This window comes from Plectrocnemia conspersa, unplaced genomic scaffold, assembly GCF_051122295.1.
Source record: "Plectrocnemia conspersa isolate PC_06_02 unplaced genomic scaffold, ASM5112229v1 ptg000013l, whole genome shotgun sequence".
In the NCBI taxonomy this organism is placed as follows: Eukaryota; Metazoa; Arthropoda; class Insecta; order Trichoptera; family Polycentropodidae; genus Plectrocnemia; species Plectrocnemia conspersa.
The window spans coordinates 25,567,924-25,593,386 of NW_028277177.1; the positions used below are offsets into that span (position 1 = coordinate 25,567,924).

General features: G+C 29.1%; 1 protein-coding gene across 2 annotated transcripts in view; it reads right to left on the reverse strand.

Annotated features, from left to right (window-relative positions):
- Positions 1-25,463, reverse strand: part of LOC148227685 (protein O-mannosyl-transferase TMTC1-like) — a 666,186-nt gene that overhangs the window by 437,095 nt on the left and 203,628 nt on the right. For both annotated transcript variants that reach the window (XM_088202617.1, XM_088202616.1), the window contains exon 2: positions 1,335-1,741. In XM_088202617.1, coding sequence (XP_088058743.1) covers positions 1,335-1,612 — 278 coding nt within the window. In that variant the 5' untranslated portion in view covers positions 1,613-1,741. The remainder of the gene's footprint in view (positions 1-1,334; positions 1,742-25,463) is intronic.

The window sequence follows — 25,463 nt, forward strand, 5'->3', positions numbered from 1 at the left end:
TGCAGTTGCGGATGAGATGAGAGAGGAAGGAGAGAAAAAAGCAAACGACGCCCGAAGTCCCTCGACGCATCGTCTTCGCTGTCGTGGCGGGTGTCCAACTTAATATTCAATTTGTCCGGTTCACACGTGCGGGTTAACCCCTTCACCGCCGTAATTCGTTCGTGGCTTTGGCGAAAATGGATGAGATACGAATTTTTGTCGGACGCGCGCCTTGTGACGCCGCCCTAACGATACGTCGGATAATGTAAGGCTACATTAATATACAATAATTATACGAAAAATATAGAAGTAATACTTCATTTACACATGACGGTCTCCTATTTTCGCTTAATTTAAATGTTTTGGAGAAAGGGATGTTTTTATACGCTACTAAAATAATTAATAATATATTTATATCTCTAGATGAGAGTTTAAATTTTTATAACGATCTAAAGATCTTTTTATAAGCTTAAGTAACATTATTTTGAACGGACTAACCAAAAAGTTTTACCATCACGCATTAACGCGTGAATGGACTGTAACGTTTTAAATATTCTTCATATTTAAAAAAATAATATATTTGAACAACAAAACGATTTTTTGAATTTTACGAAAAAAAATATGATCAAAGATCCAGAAATTATTATTATTCGAAACATGAGCAATTTACCAATTATTCTGACCACCAGCGAAAGCATTATTATGAAATAATACAAAACTCCTGACTTTCTGCAACGCTTAATACGCTCATACCTAAGAAGAAGAAGCTATGTTGTTTAATTAAATAATAAAAACTCGATACCGCGGAACATTCCAGCCAAAGTTCCTCAAAAACGTTTGCTTTGATCATTTCTCTTTAGCTTGTAAACGAAAAATATCGCATAAATAAAAAAAATACGCGTTTATTTATTATATATACTGTACCAAAGTTTTGAATCAAGATAATATATAAAGGTTCCAGAATAACGTATTTTGGTGTGAGGTACGTATGAAACGCTGATCACTATCGAGACCTTTGAATGAAGACAATCCCACAGGTCATCCATAAATTTGCTTTTTCACACTAACAAAGGCTAAAGGATCATGTCAAAGCTGAAGCTGTTTATCTACTTAACGTGGAAGATTTAATCAAAAGTCTGAAAAAAACTAATCCGTATTTATCTTAAGCCAAATGACAAATAAAACAAGCCATCGAAAAAATCGAAACCACCTAGGTAGGAGGTCTAGCCTAGCGTTGGTTTACATATCGTATCGATTTAATAGTTAGACTGGTTTAATATTTAAGTTGCCTATAGGTAATGAAAATATCTACAGTCGCCCTAATTTAAAGATATAATAATAATCTAAAATCCTACCTGAATGTTAAAGTTGTAAGCGGCCTGTACGACTTGTGGCTGTTGATGTCTGCCATCGGCGTCCCCCAAAAGTCATTCTTGAAAACGTGACTCAGGGGGTTCTGCGCCAGCACGTCCTTGTTCATGGTGATGGCCGGAATGTCGTCGTGGACAAAGTCGCCCCTGAAGCCGTTCACATAGCATGCCACCGACACTAGGCCTACCACGCCATATAGAACCAGGTCGCTGGGAGGAGTGACCTTCTCCTCCCTAACGGTGGCCAAGGTCCTGCGCTTCATTTTGCGTTATCACCAATAAATCACTTTATTCGATCAATATTCGTTACGACGAACGACCATCGTGACGATCGATTAAATCACAATGCACACATTTCACTTATATTATTATAGAAACGGTTTAAGCACTAACTGCGGGAAAATATAACATTTTTATTTATGCATGGGTTTGAAATTGAAATAAAATAATAAATAAGTGGTATTGTTTTAAACCGGTAGCGTTTTTATTCAGCGGAATGACAAACATTTATTCAGGGGGGACCCGAGGATCCCCATTGTCTACACAACGCTACAAAAGCATTGAAATTGATCTCTGTCGGGAATTCTCAACGTTTTCCGAGTAATACGCCTATTTAATAAAAGATTTAATTTTATGTATATTATATGTTTGAATATCTTATTATTATTATATATTCTGCTATAATCCGCAAATACTACAAATTTTTAAGTCAATGGAACTTTTTTTAAAGAATAATATTATTCTGATTCAGAATATAATTTCAGCTGTAGCATATTTATTTTACTCAAATGCCATTTAAAAATGGAATATAAGAGCATGTAAAGGCAAGAAATGCATATGGGATTTAAATTACTAAGCCTAAATCTCACTAATCTAAGCCGATTTGGCTTTTTACTTCAAATGCTTCATTTTCTGACACATCTCGTCTTAATTATCCCAATAAATAAGTTACAATAACATACCGTCATTTAATGTGACAAAAATTTACTTAAGAGATCAATACCTAATTAATCAAAATATGTTAGTCTCAAAAGCATACATGGTTAAATTTATTTAAATTAACTATCGAGATTAAAGCATTACTTAAAAGTAAGTAAATCGATATATGTACCTGGGAGTAAAGTGAATATTTTTAATTCAGAACATAATCGATTATAAGTAAACATTAATGGGTTTGGGGAAATAAGATGCACAGTTATTTGATAGTTAACTCATGTTTGAATAAATTAAAGTGCTTTTATATTGTATTGGCAACATTGTAGAGTACTTCTTCTTGAGAAGTGAGAAAGATTAAGTTTTGACTCGGTGTCTCGGTGGTTTTAGAGCATCGCTCGTAAATTTTCAAGTCACGTACGAATAATAAGTTTTATTAGTTTAATTTAAGTCGCGGATGGTAAAGTTTGAGCTGTGGAGTCTCCCTTAACACTTTTCGCATTCAAGCCGCGATCATTTTTAACATCGAGTCGATTTTTCGAGATGTTCAGAATCGAAGTGACCTTAATTAAAATTAACTCTACCCACTGTTTCTATCAATTTTTATGAAGAAATACATATTCTTTTTTTGCATAGAATATATAGAGATAAAATAGCTACAGCTTAGATTTATATACATCTCGATACTACCACGAAGTATTTAAAATACAACTCCGCTTGATATTTTACTGAGACCTATCAGACAATATTATATCATTACATATATTAAATATATTGATATTTTTTCACCCCTAAAAATACACAAGCACATAAAAAGCTAGTTAAGGCTCTGGCCATGAGGGTAGGTTCATGAACTTTCACGACGCATTACGTATTTCCCTCAATATTTTTTGTTGTTTTCAACACAATGAAGGAAGACTTGTCCGTAGTGTGGTGGTTCGCGTGTTGGACTGCGATCAAACACATTAGGGTCCGTTTTCGTCGGTGGGAAGTTTTGTTGAATGGACCTCCCGCGGGCTCGACCTCCGCCGGGCACAAAGGACCTCCTCTCCTAATCCGGCTCGTTCTGAAAAGAAACAAAAAACGCACCGTTACAATATGGCTAGGAATTGGTTTTAGCATGCCGCGAAGGTTATGGAAGATTAGTGGGGCAACAAAGAAATTTTCGGGCCCGACAACAATGCCGGGGATTAAAGTTTAACCCCGACCGCAACCCGTCAGCCGTGCTTAGAATTTCGACTATTTTCCGCGGAATTGCCGCAATAAAACAAAAACTTATTTCATACTTCAGCTGGTGGTGTATGTGTGTATCATGGTCTTAACTTAAAATTTAGACGAATTTTAAACTTGACTTTTTATTACCCAAAAACATACAAAAATATTAGGTTACAAGAAAAACAATAATAAGGGTTTATGACCTTTAAATTTAAATGCATTTTTTCTTCAATCAAAACAAGCAATGACAGTTAATGTATTTTTGTGCTGTAAGAATGGAGTACTTGAGTTAAATTTATCTTGAAATTTACATTTTTTGTGTAAAAAGCAATATTTTTTTTTGTAAAAAGCAATAAAAACTACGTATATTGTTATCAATCTAAAATATACGTAAAGACCATGCAATCGAATTTTTTTAATAAAAATTACAGGCGTTAGCACAATGCGGTACAACAGTGTAAGTACAATCAACCAACTCTAAATAAGTAGTATGAGTCTAAAATTTAAGTCTGTAAGAAAGTGATATATATTTTATAAACTATAAACTAATATTACAAGCGATATATATCACCAACACGACAAAGCTCGATTTTATTTCAAATAATCACTACAATAATCATCCGTAAGATTAGAAAAATTGAGGAAAACGCAATATGTGATAATTGATCAAAATTATAAATATGTATTTATCGCTTATTAACATCTACCAGACACAATAAACACATACCTAGGATTCGGATCTAGGTCTAACAGATATTAAGGTACACTGCGGTAGTCATTTAAATATAATTTAACACTACAGTTTTTAACTAGACGATTTGAGAATATTTCAATATAATATAATGACGTTTTTAGAACATTTTTTTTACATTTTACTTTCTAGATTTTTTTTAGAATTTTTTTTTCACTATTTCAGAGACAATAAGTTTAATTTGAACTAATGTATTTTTTTTTATTTAAACTTTGATAATGGATGAATTTATTAAATAAAAAGTGAGACGACATAATAATGTAGTGTCACTTTGTATTAAATTTTACACATTCAAGCATAACATTTTAAAATACGGATTAATAATATGTACTTATTACCAGTGAGATAAAATTTTCATTTCATCAAAAAAATATCTATATGAATAGCATTTTATCTCCTTTTAGTCAAACTTTAGTTTTGTTGAATCCTAATACTTTCGTTAAAACTTCGATTTCAACTTTATTATTTGCTCATACTTATCATTATTGTATTTATATTTAATTGTTTAAGCCAAAGATTATTCAGAATCAAGCGAAATAAAACGTTAAGTATTAGATTTTAATATCGTGTATTCTGCACTTATTATAAATTTATATTGTATTTAATGGAAATCCATTTGAATTTTGTCGTTAAATATTCGAGTAAACATTCAAACACATTTATCGAAAAAGGTTCTACGTGAACGTTGTACGTAAATTATTAATTTCTACGAAAAGCAGAACCGCAAATCGATGGATAAATAAATTAAAAAAAAAACGTAAACAATTTTTGGATGAATTATTTTTTCCCATAAAAGAGCATATTATATAATGTTGTGGATGATTTATATATAATATATTTTTTACCCATAATACACATTTTTCATACATGTATTATTATTATTATTGTTTAAAGTTCTATTTATAATCATTTTTAATACTATACTTTTTGTATGTTATATACAGATAATAATACATGTATTTTTGCAGTAAATTTTATGTTTTAGCTATTAGTAAGATAATAATAAATACAATCATTTAACCAGTTAAGACGAACAGAAATAATAACTTCTCACCTTTTTTAAAAAACTCATTATAATTATTTTAAGCATATATTAAAAATCAAAAAAACATATTCAAATATTTTTTGCACCGAGTGATTTATAATAGATTTTTTGCAAATATGAGTTTTTGTCAATGCTCTAAATTTTCTTGTCGGAAAGTGCCAAATTATGCCAATTTCTAAAATTTAGAATCCTAATTAAAACAAGTATAGAAAGGGCTCATGAGATATTTTTATATTAAAATATTTGGTTATTATTCGTTCTCATATTTAAGCGCCTTTTGTTAGGGAGTTTTAGAAAATGATTTGCGTCATTATCACCAAAAGCTGTAGGTCGCTAAGCGTGTCTTAAAAATACTAAAGGGTGCTGTTGATAATCCAAATCATTTTGAAAAATTACAGTTTTGGTTTTTGGAACGCCCTCTAGAGTCACTACTTTTCTAATACCCGTTAGAACTAAGATGTCCACACTTGTCAACTCAACTTTAGCTGTTACCATCCAGCTCCTTATTACTCTGGCATTGATCTATTTAATGCTAGATACAAAAAGCTGGTCTAGTTCGTAAAATTAAGTTTTTATCTTTATATCTTATTTTTACTATCCTGACACATTGGAGATGATTTTCATTAAATTAAAAAAAAATGAGTTAATTAGTTTATTTTAAAAATAGATGAAAATGACTAAATATACTGAAAATATGTCAGTTTCATGTTCTTTCCTTGAGGCACTTCAGAGTGAGTTAAGTACTATAATGAATCTGTATAATAAAACCAAACATTTTTTCCCTAATATATGCAAAATAATGCAAAACAAAATCATAAGATGTATTTCAAAGCAATAAAATAAGTGTAAATCTATAAAAATCATTGGAGAATTAAAACCTTAAAATATGAAGAAAGATATGCATATAAATATTTTATTAGTAAAATTTTACTTATATCAGGATTTAAAGAAATACGTTACACAATAATAAAATTTACACATACACAACTACAAATAGTCACACAATATAAATTCTATAGAAAAAATGCAAACCAAAAATAATGATGCACACAGAGAAGTTGCATATATTTAATATAAGTTAGTTTCAAAAACTGATAGTAAATAAATAAATGCTTATACTTACACAATCAAGTAATAAGCGGTTTGTATGAAAAAAATATAAATTTAAATACTTTTGTTCGATTTACGTCCTTTATCCAGAAACAAAGCAATTTTGATACTTGAGTTAGAAGTTGTGTCATTAGCACATGTATACGCTATAAATTTTAACAGTTGTTGCTTTATTGTAGCATTGTTTCCTAATTGAAATTCCAAAAGCGTGCGTTAGAATGGACTTTTATACAATATACGTTATATTTTAATCTTTTTCAATTAGAACTGATATTGAACCTTTTTACGATGCCAGTAAATAATCTAATAAAAATTCACGTCAAATGCTTCGTGATGCTGTATTCAATTTTAAATTTATATCAAACAGTAACTTTGTTTCAGATTAATCGAGTAACAAACGAACATGCGTATTCGGAAAAGTTTTAACATAATTTACATTAAATAATATTTGATTAAAAACAAGACGAAGAGTGTTTTCGCGCATCTGGTTATACAACCACTTCAAAAATTCTATTCGAATTCGCGAAAACGACTCTTGAATATTCCAAAAATCTTATTACACAAATACCATTGAAGTACTTTGAATATTTTAGGTTGCTTTGGTACGTGTATATCATTTTTATATAATAAAACATTTTGCGGCTCAGGAAAAGCAACCGTTCATAAAGACTATTAAATTAACTATTATTGTATAAAGCATTTTACAGATTATGTAAAATGTACTTTTATTCAGATATAATATAACATTTTTTCTAAATATTAATCAAAATAAAATGATAATTATATTTAAATAGATCGATATTTCAGTATAAATAAATGATATAAATTCAAAAAAATATTGTCTTATATAAGAAATGTATAAACTGTTATTTAAAAAAAAAAAATACAATAAAGCAAATTAACCATAAGAAGTTTTAAAAAAAATCGATGAACTAACGAAGCTTTTGTATACCAAACACAAATATAGCTATGGACACATTACTATAAAGTTAATTAAAGCACTCTAATAACATCCAAATTGAAATTTATTTATTATAAGTATATAATGACAATTTATATGTTACAATATAAAAAGTATTATTAACTAGTCTCACGTACCTCATGCTCGCAGACCCGATAACCATGATTGGCACGACCGAATAAGCGCTTAAAACAACGCCCGATAAAAAAAAACTTCATCAACATCTCACGTACATCTCGATGACAAAAGAAACTTAAAATTGCTTTCTCATTCGACATATAGATGGAAAATAAAATCCGACAATGGGTTGTACGTAGTAAGAGTTGTTCGCGTGACGGCATCACTACAACACACGTGGCCCATAATTTACGGTCTCGCGTGGATTCCCTTTTAGCCGAACGCCCCCAACCTCCGTGTCTCGCTTTCATATTCATTCCGAGGACTGAAACAACCCTTGCGGTTTATATTTTCCTCTTAAGTTTGCCAACCCCCTCGAAGACAACGACGGTTTCAGCGCGTCGGGAATTCAAATAAGTGGCTGCTGGAATCCATCACGTGTGTAATTCTATTGGCCCTGCCTGCCTGCTCTAGACTTGTATTGCATTTTTTTTATCACGGTGGCAAAGAGAAATATGAGCTCCGCTGACAAAGAAAAAATTGAGAAGCTCGTCGAAGCATTGTTGAAATAGTACGTTTGATTGGCTGTCAAATATTTTATTGCTTTTCATGCTTTGTGCATGAAGAAGTGCCTTATTGCTAGACCGATGCTCTTTGTCAATGAATTCGATTACATCAATAAAACTAAATTACTGACGACGACAAATAGAGTAACGAAATAAATAAAATCGATAGTGCTAGTATAGCCCATTTTCACAATAAATTTGAATATTCTCGTAAATATGAAGATTAAATGATTCATTTTAGTTGATTTATATTCTTTAAAGAACTGTGGTTTAATATAAATAATGAGTATTATAAAAAGCAGTAAAGTAAAATCCTTAAATATGTCAACTACACATTAAATATTACATAAAACTTAAGACTAATCAACCGATTGCTAAATATTGAATGGTTGAAATTTTTTAATTCATTGTTTATCACATCGTATTTAAATTCATTAAAACGATAAATTTCTTTTAGGAATATCATTAAAACATCTAATTTAAAATTCACCCCTTAAGCTCATATTTATGGTTAGGGTCGGGTGTATAATTCTGTCTTTATTGCAAAGAAAACGTGAGGTCATCCTAAAAATGCGACTTAGAGCAAGACGTTGCTACTACAGTGGAGCAATTAAAGCTTGCGGGCGTGTGTTAAAAAACTGGCTTTCGGCGAAGAACCTTTTCGAGATTTGAGTCACGTTTTACGAGTGCACAGGTCGTTATGGAGACATGAAAAACTAGTCACAGCAGCGCAGTCTTTTCCGTCGGACTTTATCAAAGATGGGAATGCAGGGAGAGAGAGGCAAGGAAAAAGTACCATCCATTTCTGCATTCGTCTCTATTAGAGTCGAATTCTCCTGACTTTTTAAGGAAAACTTGCGTTGCCTTATTCTCGACTATGAATCGCAACTTTGTCGCTAATTTGATATATAGCTGCATAATTCTTAATAGTGAATAGGTTCAGCGACGTATTTTTAATTTTAATAATGCAAACTCCCTAGTCACCGAGATATATGCTACTTTAATGTAGATTATATATTAATATTTGACAAGCAATTAAAATGGCAACCCTTATAGACAAGCATCATTTATTGATGAAACTTTGCTCTCACTATTCAGACATATATGCTTTTAAATATTGCATTCAGTAATTGGTAGTATTTTTCAAAAAAAAAAAAAAAAACAAATTGCGTAACTATTTACCAAAAGCTTCGTTATTATAAACTATATTTTCTGTTATTTCAGTAATATGAGAAAAAAAATTCATAAAATATGTTTACTATATACATATGTATATTAATGAAAAATCAACATACAGAAAAAAGGGTTTTTTATTGCATTTAAAATACACTAGCGAGTGTGCGAATACCAAACCCTCAACTTTTTTGGTTTTAAATATTATTTTTGCTTCCAGTTTTTAATTACATTTACTAATTATAAAGAAGCAATAAACTGAAAATATCAAGCACCTAATGTGTTACTTTAGACCAAAAATGTGCTTTAAAAATTTAAAATTTTTTGAGATCTTTATCTATTTTTATTAAAAAATATTTTGATGTATATATTTTTTAAAGTAAATGTTTTTTCTGCGCAGAAGTGCAAAAAGTTGACACTTTATTTAAAATTAATAATAAACTACACATATCTTAAATCGATAATAAACTAAGAATATATAAAATCCATAATAAAATTTAAATATTTTGAAGGTTGAAAAAATTATTTTGAATAAATCTTGAAATTTTGTTCTGAAACTTTATAATTTAAAAAACTATTTAAATTAGTGTTATACAATTTTGTGTAGTTTTTTTTCATAAGCGTCAGTAAAAGGGATTTTTGCAACATAATGTGTTTAGTTGGTTGGTAATGAACAGTACTTATTTTGAAACTGCCCCTATTTGTTAAAAATGTTTTTTTAAGCGAAATTTTTAAAAGTCTCTAAAAACTATAACTTTAAATTGTCAACTTTCGCCAAATTTTAGTACATATTTGTTCTGTATAAAGAAGCTAATACAAATCCACAATATTTATATTATATTTTAAATCCCGTATAAACTAAAGATATTTTAAAAAATATTTTTTTTTTAATTTGATGATTTTTATACAAGTGTTTTAAAATTTAAATCGTTAAAATCAATTTCGTATTTTGTTCTTAGACGCGCCCAAAACCGGTATTTCCCTTTCAAATTTGCTTACATGTGACAGTTCTCTGTCATCGGGCAAGCGCTCGCTGCGCTCATTTCTGTGCAATTAAATAAAAAGTGAAATATGTCAAAATCATGGCCCTTTTCTTACAAAGTGTCGATTAAAGATGATTCAAAGTGATGTAGCATTTAGAATTACAGACAATACAATCAAAACTATAAATTATGGGTGAACCAGTAAGTGTTTGGGTATACGAATAATATATCACGGTTATTTTAACAAAAAAACTATTGACTTTCAAGGATCTAATATTAAAAGACAAACAGCGGTAATTAAAGGTATACATACCAAAGTTAATTAAACATATTACAATGCTACTAATAATGAAAAATCTCGTATTAGTGTAAACAAAAAGTTACATTTTACCCACTATATAGTATCGTTTACTGTTAATTTTCAGAAGCAATGATAGATTCAATAACATTTACGTTTGACAAAAATTGCGACAATTTCGAAGAAGATAAAAAGATGCCAATCTACGTGTTTAATCCTCTACAGTAACGTCCATCAATTTTGTTTTTCGGTTTTCATTTAAATTAAATTTATGGATTATATTAGTAGTAATAATGTGTTTAATGTTTTTACACTTGATAAAGGTCTTACTGATTTTGATTATTTTTCAGAAGAAAAGAAAGTACAATTTGATGACTTATGTAACTACAACGTAGAATTGGTATATATAATATAAACAAAGAGTGAATCTTCTCATGTTGAAGTCACTGTCAGCAATTATTATCTTTTTATAAAGAACATACTACATAAGTTTGATGTAACTGAATATTTTGAATTTGGCTATTCCAAAAGAGGAATGCTGCCACAGAACAAAAATTGAATAAAAACCATGACGTATACATATTTTGCCACATCGGAATTAAAAATAATCCACTCTTAGATATTTTGGCTATAGATTATTACAGGTATGCAATCACATATTTTTAATCATTGTAAAATGTCGCTTATTAGATAACATTCAAGAAACTACACATTTATAAGCTATCCGTTGGCTGATATATATATAGCGTTCCCACTGCGACAGCGCCGATTTGATCGACATTAACTTTCAATCCTCATACATACTTAGGATATATTACACGTTCACGTTTAAAATTTACCTGGTTAATTTGCAATTCTTAAAATCTAACGTATATGTGCCTTAAATTAGATGCAATGATAATGGTTATGTAATATAAAAGTAAACACTCACTTTTTGGCCTCGGAGCCCGTCGCCGAGAATTCAAAATTTGAAGATTTCAATACGAAGATTGTTTTATGATTGTTTATCCTGTTTAATCAATGTATTCTTTTAATCCTCAACACATTATGTATATATTTAATTTTCATAGTTATAACACACCTAGTTAATTTGCAATCCGATTATTTATATTCAGTCAAATGAAGAATTAATGAAAATTGCTGTCGCGTAACAAAATTTTATTATTAAATATTAATTATTTAAAACTGTTGTCATGGTACTATCCGCCATCTTATTTTATATTTAAATGCTTATTTTTCATTGGTCGAAACAACAGAACGCATAATCGACGGCTCAAAAATCAATCAAAGAAAATTTAATTTTTATTATTATAATTGAATATATTTCCTTTGTTTACGTCTATTAATATACACCGTTTATACAAAACTATACGATTTAAAGAATAGAATAATGAGCATATAATTTTTAGTTTTAAAGTTTCCGGAAGCGGAAGCGACAGCGACGGTTTAGAACAATTATATACAAGATAAACGTTTATAAATTATTTAACAGCTTATTTCATAAAAAAATGATATGGATTGTTCTTCTATTAAGCCATTATTTATTATGGTTGTATTATATATAGATACTTTATAAATACTTAAAAAATATTGAATAATGTAAAGGGTAACTTATTACATTTGAGTTTTCATTTAAAAATAATTATAATTGTTCTTAAATTAACCAAATATTCAGTAACGTTTAAAAAAAAGCAAAAGTGTCTGATTATTAATTGTCAGTGAAATATTTTTAAGTAATGCATTTCCTAAGAAGTAATAAGTCATCTCCAATGCATTCGTCTCTATTAGCGCGACTTTTAAAATTGTTAACACCCCCATCCCCTTCCATTCTCCGTATCGTGTTGCTCATTCGCACATCTCTCGTCTACCCCGTGTAATCTGATGGATTTATCTTCATTAACGACCCCAGCTAACGGCCTCGGCGACGCAGCAAACGGAAAAAGCTATGGGTCTTTAATTTATCGCCAAGCGAGCTTTCATAATCTAAGACTTTTCATGGGTCGCGACAAAAAAAGCTCGACGTAAAGCTGCTTAGCGATGATTTATTCTCGTCATGTCTGAATCGTCCACTTTGTTTCGCGATAACATCCTGTGAGCCGTTTTGTGTGGCGAATTAAATTTATTTCCTAAATATTTTATTGTTTTGAAACAGTGCTGTATATAATTTAATAACACACATTTTATTAAATATTTTTTGTTGATGTTTATGGCAGTCTAGATATTTAAGGAAGACCTATATTGGTACTTTGTAAAGAAGTAAAAAGGAGCTCAAGCTAGGCAATAGAGGAAAGAGGATTAAAGATGAAACAGCTATTTATCTCGAGTCATTTGACAAAGTTGGAGAAGCCAATGAATTGCTTACTTATGTAGGCGGTTCGTTTTTTAGATGATTTATTTTTATATCGATAATTTAATTATAAATAATAATATTATTAAGAATCTTTCACAGTATTAATAGATTAAAAAGAGCTTCATGTTTTGTGTTTAGTTTCAGTGAACGAGTAGCAATAATAAATAAAATTTGTTATATATTTTTTTTAATCGAAACAGACACGTCTGGCTCAAAAACCTTGTCGTATAGAAATAACATATTTTATTAGTACATATTTTTGTTATATTTTATTATAAGTTACTAAATCTATACCTCAAAAAAATTATAATTAATAAATAAGATGTCATTAAATTTACTCGTGGTGGATTAATTACGAAAAAAATGTTTTAAATCGTAATAATTTAAGAAATATACACTTTTTGCCTTAGGAGCAAAATATTATTTATAAAAAAATATATAGTTTTTATCGCAGTAACAGTAAATATATATGTTTTGTAATCTCACGCTGTTTGAAACACGAAATAAATATAATACTTGCAGGTACCGACCTAATATAAAAAAAAAGATTAAGCACAACAGTTCAGAAAGACCTGGTGCTGAATGTTACTAAGGAAATGCTTACCCGTCTTTAGATCAGTGTGGAAAAAATAATAATTTTATAATAAATTTAAAAGCTCTTTAAAACGAGTGGCTATTGTGAAAACAAGTCTGAAATGGGTTTCGTACCGTAGTGCTTCTCTTATCTTAAAAAATAAAAAAATTGATAATATAAATATTATATACAATGTGTATTTATATAATTACTTAATATCTTTTCGTAAATAAAAAATATTGAACCGATTGCATTTTCAACCAATTTTATCGAGATTTAAGTATGTAATTATATTATAGTTAACTCATTATTGAAACACAGTAACAAAGAAACAGATTTTATATTTAAAATACATACGAATACATGACCAATGTTATGTTTCTAACATTTTTTCGTACATACGGTTTAGTATAAGGGTAGTTAAAGGTTGCATAAAAGATGCAAGATAGTCTAAAAACTGATGGTAAAATCTATTTTACTAGAAAATATTTTTTAATACGGTCCATTTGATTTCATTAAGATAATAAGACAACACAATAGAGAAAATTGTTTCATCGAAAAGTCAGAGGGAAAATTGAAAAAATAATAGAATTGAATGTTTGTGTTTTTAGCTAAGACTGTACTTAATTTTTTCTTGGATAACTAAGGTTTAATGAACCTGAAGTTTTCCGCTTTATTCCAACCCCAAGCGGCGAATAAAATATGTCAAATCTTCAACTTGTTTCATTATTGATTTTTTTTCGACTCGCGTCAGTATCGACCAAGTTCGACTCAAAGTGCCAAAGTGTCGCGTGATAAATGGCTTATTGTTTCAAGTTTCTGTGGCGCTTCTGTTTCATGCCGTCGCGCGGCACAATGAAAGGGTTCGTTCGAAGGGCTCCGGGCGGTTCGTTTCGCGTTTACGGTTTTTCCGGCGGAAAATTTTCATAAACCCGTGCCCCTTTACGCCGAAAAAAGGCGCTCCTTCCCCGTGGCCGGCATGCGAAACGAATTTTCTTTGTTTTCCGCACCCACATCAAATGGCCGGCATAAAGCGAAGTAGACTGTCACCGACAGTGGCCTTATTTTGTTTCTGACGCAATTTATGGCAGGTTTAGAGCCCAATAAAACAGGCGCCCGGGTCCGCTCTACCTTGGTACCGGGCCCAAGGAATCGCCCTGGGTCCCCGAAACAAAAGGGCGACGAGGTGAGATAATACAGCTTTCGCGTGGAAGCTTTCTTATTAGCCAACGCGGATGAATGTTTCAAACAATGTGGGTGTGCATGTATGTGTGTGTGCTAAATACGTTTTTGCGAAAGACAAAAATATGCTCATGTGTACGTGTGCGTTCGTTGGGATGTTTATGATAATGTGAGTTCGCCCCTGTGTTTGTAATGTTGCGTTTTAACGCACAGTTTATTTTGCTGAAACAATTCGTTTTTATAAACATGGATAAAAATGTGTGTACATATATTTCTCACGCGCGCAAAATGGCAGAATGAAATTGCTTTTTTTAATATTTAATTTGAAATTAAAATGATGGAATATACTAAATATATTTTGAAAACATTTAATTACTATTAAGAATTATTAGTTTATCAGTCAGAAGATGAAATGCTATTACAAGAATTTCTGATATTAAAAAAACAATGCTTGCAAGTACAATACGCTAAGAACAAAGAATAATTTACCTTGACCCACTAATTGCTTAAGCACTTTATTTAATTAAATAAAAGCTTTAAAACAGTAAAGTTATCTAAGAAGTGCTATTTAATATCAACCCAAAGTACACCATAAAAAAGCACTTAGGCAAATCAGACCGCAAAACGATTATAAATTTCTAAAACATATTTTAGATACAATAAAACACAATTCATTTTTTTTTGTGCATCACGTAACTTTTACAATAAACGAAGTCTGATATAAGCTAACCTAATATTCGACACAAATATAACCATACGTTAAAAAACAACTTTTAATCCAATAAATACTGACTATTTCCATAAATTTTCGGATACCTGAGTTATTTTAACAAGCCTTATTATTTATTAATAATTATTTATTTTAATATTTTATCACTATCAAACTAAATATTTACTAATATTCAATCTAATGGATTTAATAACTATTTTTATAAATAAGATTTCTTATTTATATACTTTTTTTGATGATCTTAATAGACATTTACTCTTTGGCAGCCAAACTGGACAAAACTTTTGCAAGCGACTTCTTTTGTATAAATTTTGCCTTGAAAATATATTTTTGATATTTTTTTATAATAACTAGCATATATTTATAACTAACTGTTTCACAATAAAACTTTCGTTTATTTCATAATAAACTCTTTAAACGAAATAACTACATTAAGTCACTTTCTTGCTGCCTTGCTGATCAAATATGTAATTGATTTTCAAATATTGATTAAAAAATTAAAGTAAACAATTTTAAGGCAAGTTGAAAATATGGTCAGATAATTCCAGTTTTTCGTCTAAAATTTCACAAAAAAACATACAGCACAACAATATTCCTCTAGTCAAATAACAAAACTAAGAACGTCATTGAAATTAAAATATCTCTACAAATTTAAATTCGTTTTTTTCTAATACAAAAAACATGTAGTAAGATTTTTATATTTGTAACAGGTAGCTTATCTAAATATGTGTTTTTAACCCTTTAAGTGCAAGATTAATTTTTATAAAAAATCACGTAATTAGTCAATTATACAGTAAAAAATAAATTTAACCCTTTAAACGCCAGCGACTTTTTAGTGGGTCAGCTGTTATTTCTCTTCACACGTCAGTGTCTCTGTCTAAGAATAAATATAAAATACTTCACTTAGTTACCATACTTAAAAAAATAATTTGTGAATCGCCGGTGAGTTGCTAGCGCTTAAGTGGTTATAGATTTAAATAAGATTTTTTTTATATATTTGTATTCATTCTATTCTGCACCTATATTTACCTTTAGTATTAAATCTTACGTGACTTTTTATAAAAATTAATTCAGCACTTAAAAGATATCTAATACTTCTTATTGAGCGTGAGATAAATCCAAATTTCGCACTTAGCCGTACACGGTGATTTGTATTTATCCACACCTGGCACATTAAGGGTTAATAAGTACTTTCGCTTTAGAAAATTTCTGCGGCAGTTGAATATCAATTTTTACTTTAACTTTTTACGTGTATAATAATTGAAGTCATATTAGCCTTTCTTATCCATTTCCTAAACAAAACTAAAGAAATAATATAAAGAAATTTTTCTTGCTATATAAACTGAAAAATATAACTTAATTTCAATAATATAAAATATTGTATCACTACTTCTCAGTTATATTGCAATGTTTTAACTTAGAACTAAAACAATTTTTTACTGATACTGATTTATGTTGCTATAATTTACTATGTTTCAGTTAAGACACAATAAAGTACGATTATAAGCAAGAAGATTATGATTTAATTAGGGTTTTTTGGTACAAAGTGACACTGTTTTAAATGTGTATAATTTAGACGTTTATATTAAACGATCAATCATGGACCAAAATTGCCATCTCAGGATTTGATAATTGCAATTTAATTATGCATATTCTATATTTTTATACACATAAATTTGTATATGTAAACTATATACAGAATAACATTTTTTAAATTGTTTTTGTATCGTGTAAGTGCTGTTTCATCGTCATTGACTAAATTATTAAAACTAGATAAAAATATTCTAGATTAAAAAATAAAAGTGAGTACAACATTTAAAGTGGCTTTAAGATTTGTAATGTATTTATTATATGTTATATATCTAATATTTTTATAAAAGTTTTTATCGTTTTTCTAATGGTTATACAAGCTTTTACAGAAAACACAAATGAACAACAATATAATAAATAATTTAATGCATTAGTTAAATATGTTTTTTAGGATTTCTATGTTGTTTTAAGGAGCAATTATCGTGTTTTATTTAAGGGTTTGAAAATTTCTATAATTTTTTTATTTTACTTAATTATTTTTGTCACAATTTTTTTATTGAATTTAAAAAGTATTATTTAAATACTAGCATTTTACTTTTGTAGCTTATTACCACAAGCTTTTTTTATTTTTTATTTATTTTATTATATATACGATATTTTCTATGAGTGGAATTAGCTCCTTATTAAAAAAATAATAAATCATATCTACGACCTAGCTCGACTTTGATTAATTATCACGATATTTATCCGTGAGATTAGGAGAATCTAGGCATGCCTAAATATGTAATGATTGATCTGAATTATAATTGGTAAATAATCATTAATTCCGATCTCTCACACACGATTAAAAAATGCTAAGGTTCATATAGAAATCAAATCCAATATTACTCGTCTATCGTGCTAGTGAACTTGATTTGTTTTATTTTATTAACAATACATTTTTAGGTAAAAAATATTTTTAGTTTCACTATGAATTATTGAAAAATTTTATATTTAATTATAGACATTAGTACATAAATTTTGATTATTTTATTTCGGCGCGACAAGTTTTCCATTGCGTACCTAAACGGTTGCCTCGTCTGTTTTAATACGAACCATGTATTACGGCGGCCGGTCAAAAGAGCTTGCGTCAAATGAGCGTTGCATTATAAGCGCTGCGTTATAAGAGCGTTTACCAAAGTAGCGCTGTAACAAAATAGCGTACGTCAAGCTCTTATGACGTGCGACTTATAGGTAGAGTTAATTGTCCAAGAATAAATTCCTTAGTAACGAGTAGTCTCTAAAAATATTTCCATCGTATTGTTTCACAAATAAAAAGAAAATGGATTAATTAAAATATTTCTACAATATATAAATTTTATAGATTCCAGTGTTAAGCAGTGAGGATAAAGTAAAACGTAGTAAACAATCTCTACTAGCAAATTGGTCAGTTATTAAAAACGATTGTACAACTCTGCAAAAACGTAAACAGGATTAGTAAACGTTGAACTTTGTCGTCTTGAAAGTGCATCTCTGGCAAAGGAGCGAGTTAAAGTGCGGGGCGGACGAGCAACAAAAAAGTTGACAAAGTACAGGCGAGTGTATAAATTTAGAAGGCGTAGAAGTAGTTAAAAGCAAAACTTAGGCTTGTACTCAAACCGTACCCGAGCTAACAACATTATTAAAGCAACCAACAAGAACTTTAAAGTTACACATCCAACGCGCCCCTCCCGTACCACGCCAGGGTCGGACTCGGTTCCTGGGGGAATCGCTAAGGGGCCTTGCGGACCGGCTCCGGAGGCTTTATATCCTACGCCACGACCACAATCTTGATGTCAGGCCGCGCGCTATAGGGAGCAAAGGGAGATAAGGGTAGATTTTTTTTATCCAGATAAACTTGAGCGCAAAAGTTGGCTGGTCCGGGCGAAAGTTGAAAACGCGCCCCGGTAAAGTTGGATAAATAAATAAATTTACCAAAGTTCTAGACTTCATCGAAGGCAGCCAGCAGCGCCAGCGCCAAGGGAATATTAGGAATAACAATGAGATACACTTTGCGCGCTTGCATGGTAATTACAAATTAACGATAATGTACGAACATGCATACGTAGCGAAGTTCTTGAATGAGTCTCGCTGAACGATATAAGGGGAACTGATTACAAGTTTATTTTGGGGCGTACACAATATTAGAAGCGAATTTAAAAAGGTTTTATTTTATTGTTTTAAATGATATATTAAATCAAATGCTACACATAAATATGTATTGTAACAACATTCTTAGTGAGATTACAATAAATAATTTCGTTTATAAGGGCATAAAGACCAACCCAATGTTTATCTACGCACGTGAATCAAAACAACGGCGTTTTAACTTATTGCAAAAAATCTAATTAAATTATAAGTCGTTTTAATGAAATAAACACTAGAAGCAAATATACAATGCCCAACCAATAACAAAATCTTTTGTAAAGTAAAAAACTGAAATGTAAATTGCAATAATAAAATCTTGCATATTTATTTGCACCCGCACAACATTGTGTACTCAAGAACAATGCCAAAAGTAATAAAATAAAGTAATATAAAATCAGGCCGAACTAAGTTCTTTAAAACAGGTAGCGAAACCAAAAAAAATGACATCGACCATTACATTATTATACAAATATTTGTATGTTGCTCCAAGTGACAAATTCATATATTTTTTTATTATATACAAATAGTTCAACATAGGTTACATTTATTAAATATTTAAGCAATATAGATTTTATGTTATTAACTAATATTTTTCACTACATAAAATTTGTCTAATAAATTGTTTAATTTATCATTTATTTATATTTTTTATTTTGGGATATTTTTATTATTAAAAAATAAAATATTAATATTTTTATATAATATTAATAGATTATATTAGTGAAACATATACTTTGCATTTCTGTCTCAAAATGATACTAAATCCTTGTATATGCTATAGTGCTAGCAATCGCTCTTATATTGTAGATAAATTGATTCAATTTAAAAAAAAAACAGATAAATTTGGTATTCAGCTCGTGTAGGTTTGCCTAAAAATATATAAAATTTCAGTTCAATCCTCCGGCGGACAATACTCGCAGTTAAACTGCCTGTTTAATTAAACGTTCTATTATTGTTATAACGTGTTTTGTTTATTTAACGGCGCCGCTTTAATTAATTACACCCAGGGTCGTTATTGCCGAACCGTCTTTTGCATAATTCTCGCCAAATTAAAAGCGAGATTCGATCGCGTTCAACCGATGAACGACTGCTAACAGTACATTTCACCTGATAGAACTACGTGACGGTGGCTGCTGTAGTACCAAGAAAATACACGTTGTGCAAGAGGTAACGACGACAATCTAGAAACGTTCCGAGACGTTCTAATTTGACGGTAAATGGGGTAGAGAGAAGAGTAGAATCAGAGCGGTTAAAGATAAATCCGCTACTGGCAGTAAAGAAAAAATAAAACAAAAGGACTTTTATATACATATTAAGCAGGACATCAATATTTTTTCTAAACAAATAATATCAGAAGCTTCAACCAACTGTACAATTTGTTATAATTTTGAGGTCACTTTATCGGCTATTGAAACAAACGAAAAAAAAGATCAACATGACTGAAAAGTGAGGTTGCACAGTATATTAACAAGACATATACGTCTCGATATGTTTATCATCTATAAGTTTTGCCAATAAAACTACTCTTTGTATAAAATAACGTGCGCTAGATAATACATTTTAATCTGCACACATTACTAATGTTCTTCGACTCTTCAGTTATCGATCGCCAGAGTGACCTTCTTGACCATTTTTCCAAAGCGTTTTTTTGGATGTGTGTCCCTGAATAGATGCAAATGTTTTTTTTTAAATTTTCATCTGCGATTCGCCAGAGCTAGCTCGAACCAGAATTATAAGTTATGTGACACTTTGCAATATAAGGAATAAGGATACAGAAAAACAGAAACTTTAGAAAAAAAGCCAGAAAACTGTATTAACAAAGGATACTTCAGCAGAGAGAGCATTACTTAAAAACATTATAATTAATCTTAATTGTTAGACCAATATCACAGCTAAAATACAACTTGACTTGCCGGCAGACTGTCACTTCCAAGGCCTGCCATTTTAATTCCACGGCATCAACATTTATATATGTGCAAATTTATTTATATATGTTTATAAAATATGTGAAATGTTACTAGCTTTTTTGACTAAAAAAAAGATCCAAAATATATATTATTAATTTTTCGATAAGCTCTCGTTTTTTTTAATTGAGATAGATTTTATTTTAAAAATATCTTAAACTCTTTGTTCGTAGACATTTTTAAATAATTTTAATTTAATAATTAAAATAGATCATGATTTGTTTATTTTTAACTCAGTGGAAAAGAGCCTTAAATCCAAGATTTTAATTATGATTTTTTTCCAACGTAAAAATGAATCAACCAGGGTTTTGATACAAAAAATTCTGAGTAATAATGAGATATATTTTCACGTGCATGTGCAATATGTGCATATTTTAAAACACTAAGGATGTATTTTTGTTATAGTGAATTTTATTTCCTTCTATGATATTTAAGCCGAAAAACTGCAATACAAAAACCACATTCACCTCAAATTTCTAACCAAAATTTTCACTTTTCAAATACATTAGAATTTAACCCTGAACTCAATACAAAGAAACAGTTTATTTCAATACTTCCAGCCAAGCAGTCACTTTGAATCGCAAAGAGCCTGACTTTATTTTATAAACAACTTGAAGATTTTACGACGCAGAGATAAATACATTGCTCAAACGACCTAGTTCGATCAATGTGTACAGTTTAAAATTTAACTGCTACTTAACCATATTGTTTTTAAGCCTTTTAAGATCACTATCTTAATACTTCTAAGATCTTTAACGATGATAGAGAGAAACATAATAATTTTAATACGCAGATACTTTATAAACGGTACAGCATTACGTATAAGTTTATATATGTATACAAAAATATAAATTTAATGAACATATGGGCTGATTCAAAATTTTAACTGTAACTCAACCCTTATATCAATGTATCAAAACTTATGTAATACATAATAAAACAAATATTTATACATACATATATGTAGAAAATATATTATTTGCTCTAATGCAAATACCCTACAACATATCAAAAATGTATTTAAATCGTAAGGATATATTAATTCTGGCAAAAAAACCTTTAAATGAAACTCATATTACAGTAAAATTAACATATTTAGTACTATAGCACGAGCCTAACTATTGTTGTAGTTATTTTTTCATTGCACATTATTAATTATATTAAGTATTTTTTTATACAGTGGACTAAGAAAAAAATTATAATAATTTTTTTTATTTTCTGTTTATGCTATTTATTATATATTTGTTTGATGTAAAAAATAGCTATTAAGCTAAATAAATTGATAAGATAAATATTTATATTTATTATATGTATAAAAACAGGGGTAATGAAAAACACTGGTTTTAAACCTTATTACACAAAAAAAGAAATACCAAAGGAAGTTAAAATATAAATAATAAAAGAAGTTATGTTTTTTTATAAGCATATGTATGTATTAAGAAAAAACTTACTTTAGAATAGAACAGCATAATCCAAAACACCTTACCTGTAAAAAATATAAAAATATATTTAAAAACATGTTTTAAAGTAAATTTAATATATAAATAAATACTATTTGATTTACATATTTTTTAATTCTATTTTTACACCTTATTTATATTATAAATTATATACTAGTTCTAAAGTACATCAACAATTTTTAATTAAACAAATAATATTCAGTTAACTGCTTATAACTTTTAGTTATAATAAAAAGTTTGTAACTAGTACAATACTATATATAAAAAAGTCTAAGTAAAAAGGTTCGAGTTTCTTAGTTAAATTTAGTTATATAATATATTAGATAATTCGTAATACAATATACATATTATATTTATTACTGAGCTCAAATGTATATATTTAAGACGATTTTAAACCGTGAAATAAGGAAAAACCTTAATTTTTAATATTCGATTAAAATTATATTTATAATTTTTATTAATCGATTAACTAATTTTAACAAACTTTATTCGCATCGTGCTTGTTATTCTTCATCTCAAAGTAAGTATACATTAGAGTTTCAAAAATCTTAAAAGTTCATGTGAATTAATTTTTTAATAATTCAGTTTTTAAATATTAATATTATTAAAAATTTAATGGTTTTAGAATATAGAAATTATTATTTAAAATAATGGGTTATATAAAATATAATATAACATTATAAAACACGCAAGAACTTACAATTAATAACATTTATTAGTTTATAGTAGATAGTTTGATAACTAAAACAAATGCTTGTGATTCTTCTGTATTGTATGTAATGTAATATATAATTAATTATTAATTACATAATATATGTATATCTACTGAATCTATACTAACAATTCAAATCGGTATTACAAGTAGCGTTAAGCAGACAACAGTTAAAAAAATTTAAATTTGTTCTGGTAAATCAATAATATAGTGTTTGACTATACATTATATTTGTGTTTCATAGGGTAAACCAGCAATATAACAACATACCCCCAAATTCAATTCATTTGAAGCTTCAATATTATTCAAAATGCCGCCCACCTTCTTGCTGTCATTTTGCTAAATTAAATAGATTAATTGAAATGCGGGCTTATTAATCGGGGTTTAGTTATGCAGAAGGGCTCTTGTGTCAATCAAAGCGGCAAATCTGAGCACAGACACGTGCTTCACAAGGCACTGACTGATAAGCGATTCATCTGACTGACAATCGAGATACGTGTGACATCGTAAAACATCCCCTCGCGAATGATTTCGGTAACTATCAAAACGACATTTTCCCCACGAAACCACCCTTAGACCCTTTTCCGTGTGAAGCACCCAACCGCCCACAAAACCAATATGTAGGATCTAGTTTTATTCGCGAAATGCGATACCGGCGTCGCGCAGAGGGATATTCCATATAAAAATTGTGTTCTTTACTTTTAAAGTATAATAATTTTTTAATTTTAAATAAAAACTCTTGAAAAAATAATATAGTCTTTAAAGAAAGATGCAAATAAGTTAACTGAAATGAAATAGGAATAATTATAAGTTACAGAATATGTTAAATATATCAACGACATATAAATTGTGAAAAAAATCTTAGATGAGAAATACTTTGTTATTAAACAAGTTATTTGCATATTACATTACCTATTTCGCAACGATATTTTATTTGATCCATGAAGCGGATAAAACAATATTGCAAATATTGCAGAATAGGGCAATGATAGTATATTAAATAAATATAGCTTTACTTATTAAGAGTGTATGCTTGAACGTTGAAACGGTTGGATGAATATGTTTGTATTGTTATATAAGTAAGGAAATAATAAGTATATTTAAATAATATATTTTTTAAGTATATAGTTATATATATAATATATAATAAATAATAAATAAAATATTTTACTGTATTTTTATTTTTTTGTTGTTTTTTATTTTAAACTATTAATACATAGTAACAATTAACTCATACAGATTTTCATCAGATCGAATGATCTATAGATATCCATCTGTTCATCAGCCGAGCGTCCATAAAAAGACGTTCTTTTTTTTCATATTTGTGTAATGCTAACGTCGCATCGAGATATCCTTAAACTCGTGTTAAATATTGATCGAGTTATTAGTGCACATTGTGTGGTACAAATTGCGCCGTTTGAGAGGAGTTCCTCTTTCTCATTTGAATTGGATATGGCGGAGCAAATTCGGCTCGGGAATGGATTAGAATGTGCGGGAGAGTGTAAACGCGAAATGGGGGACGAATAAAATTGGCAAGATTGCGAAAGTAGATAATAATAATTCGCGTTAAAGTTATCTCCACGAGACTTTTAGAATAAATTCTCGGGACGGAGATGATATATTCATGCTTAAATTTCCATACGAGCGCTTTTATCTCTACATTTTTAATTAATTAAGTCAATGGTTTAATTAGCAATGTATCTATCATTATGATGCTAAGTATTATATTTTTTATGGCATTCATCACACATTTTCATTCAGCTTAGAAAAATCTGTGATGATCGATTGAAATTACAATTATATATTAATCACTAATTCTGACCTCTCAGATACGATAGAAATTGAAACTCATTAAAGTCGAATTTTAAAATGTATAGTTAATTTTATTATTATTTATATGTATTTTTGTAAACTCATTTAAACTAATGTGTGTTTTATAAACGTTTAAGTAAAAAAAAATTAAAAGCAGTGCTTACATTTTTTTACATATAGGCATGTTATTTTTTATTATAGTATACTTAACACTGACACAAATGTGAATACTAGCAATAGTAATTTTATTGAAAAAAAACACATGTTTAGATAACTACAGTTTCTATTAGAATACAATTTTTTATAGCAAAATTATTAACTAATTAATACTTGGTATATCTGAATTACAAATATTTTCTTACAAAATTTTTTTATTATTTCATTATAGCAAAAATCGGACATCTAGTGTTTATTGAGTTTAATGAACTGATGAAAGCAACTATGCAACTTCTTAAAGTATATTATTTATTCTGCAATAAAAG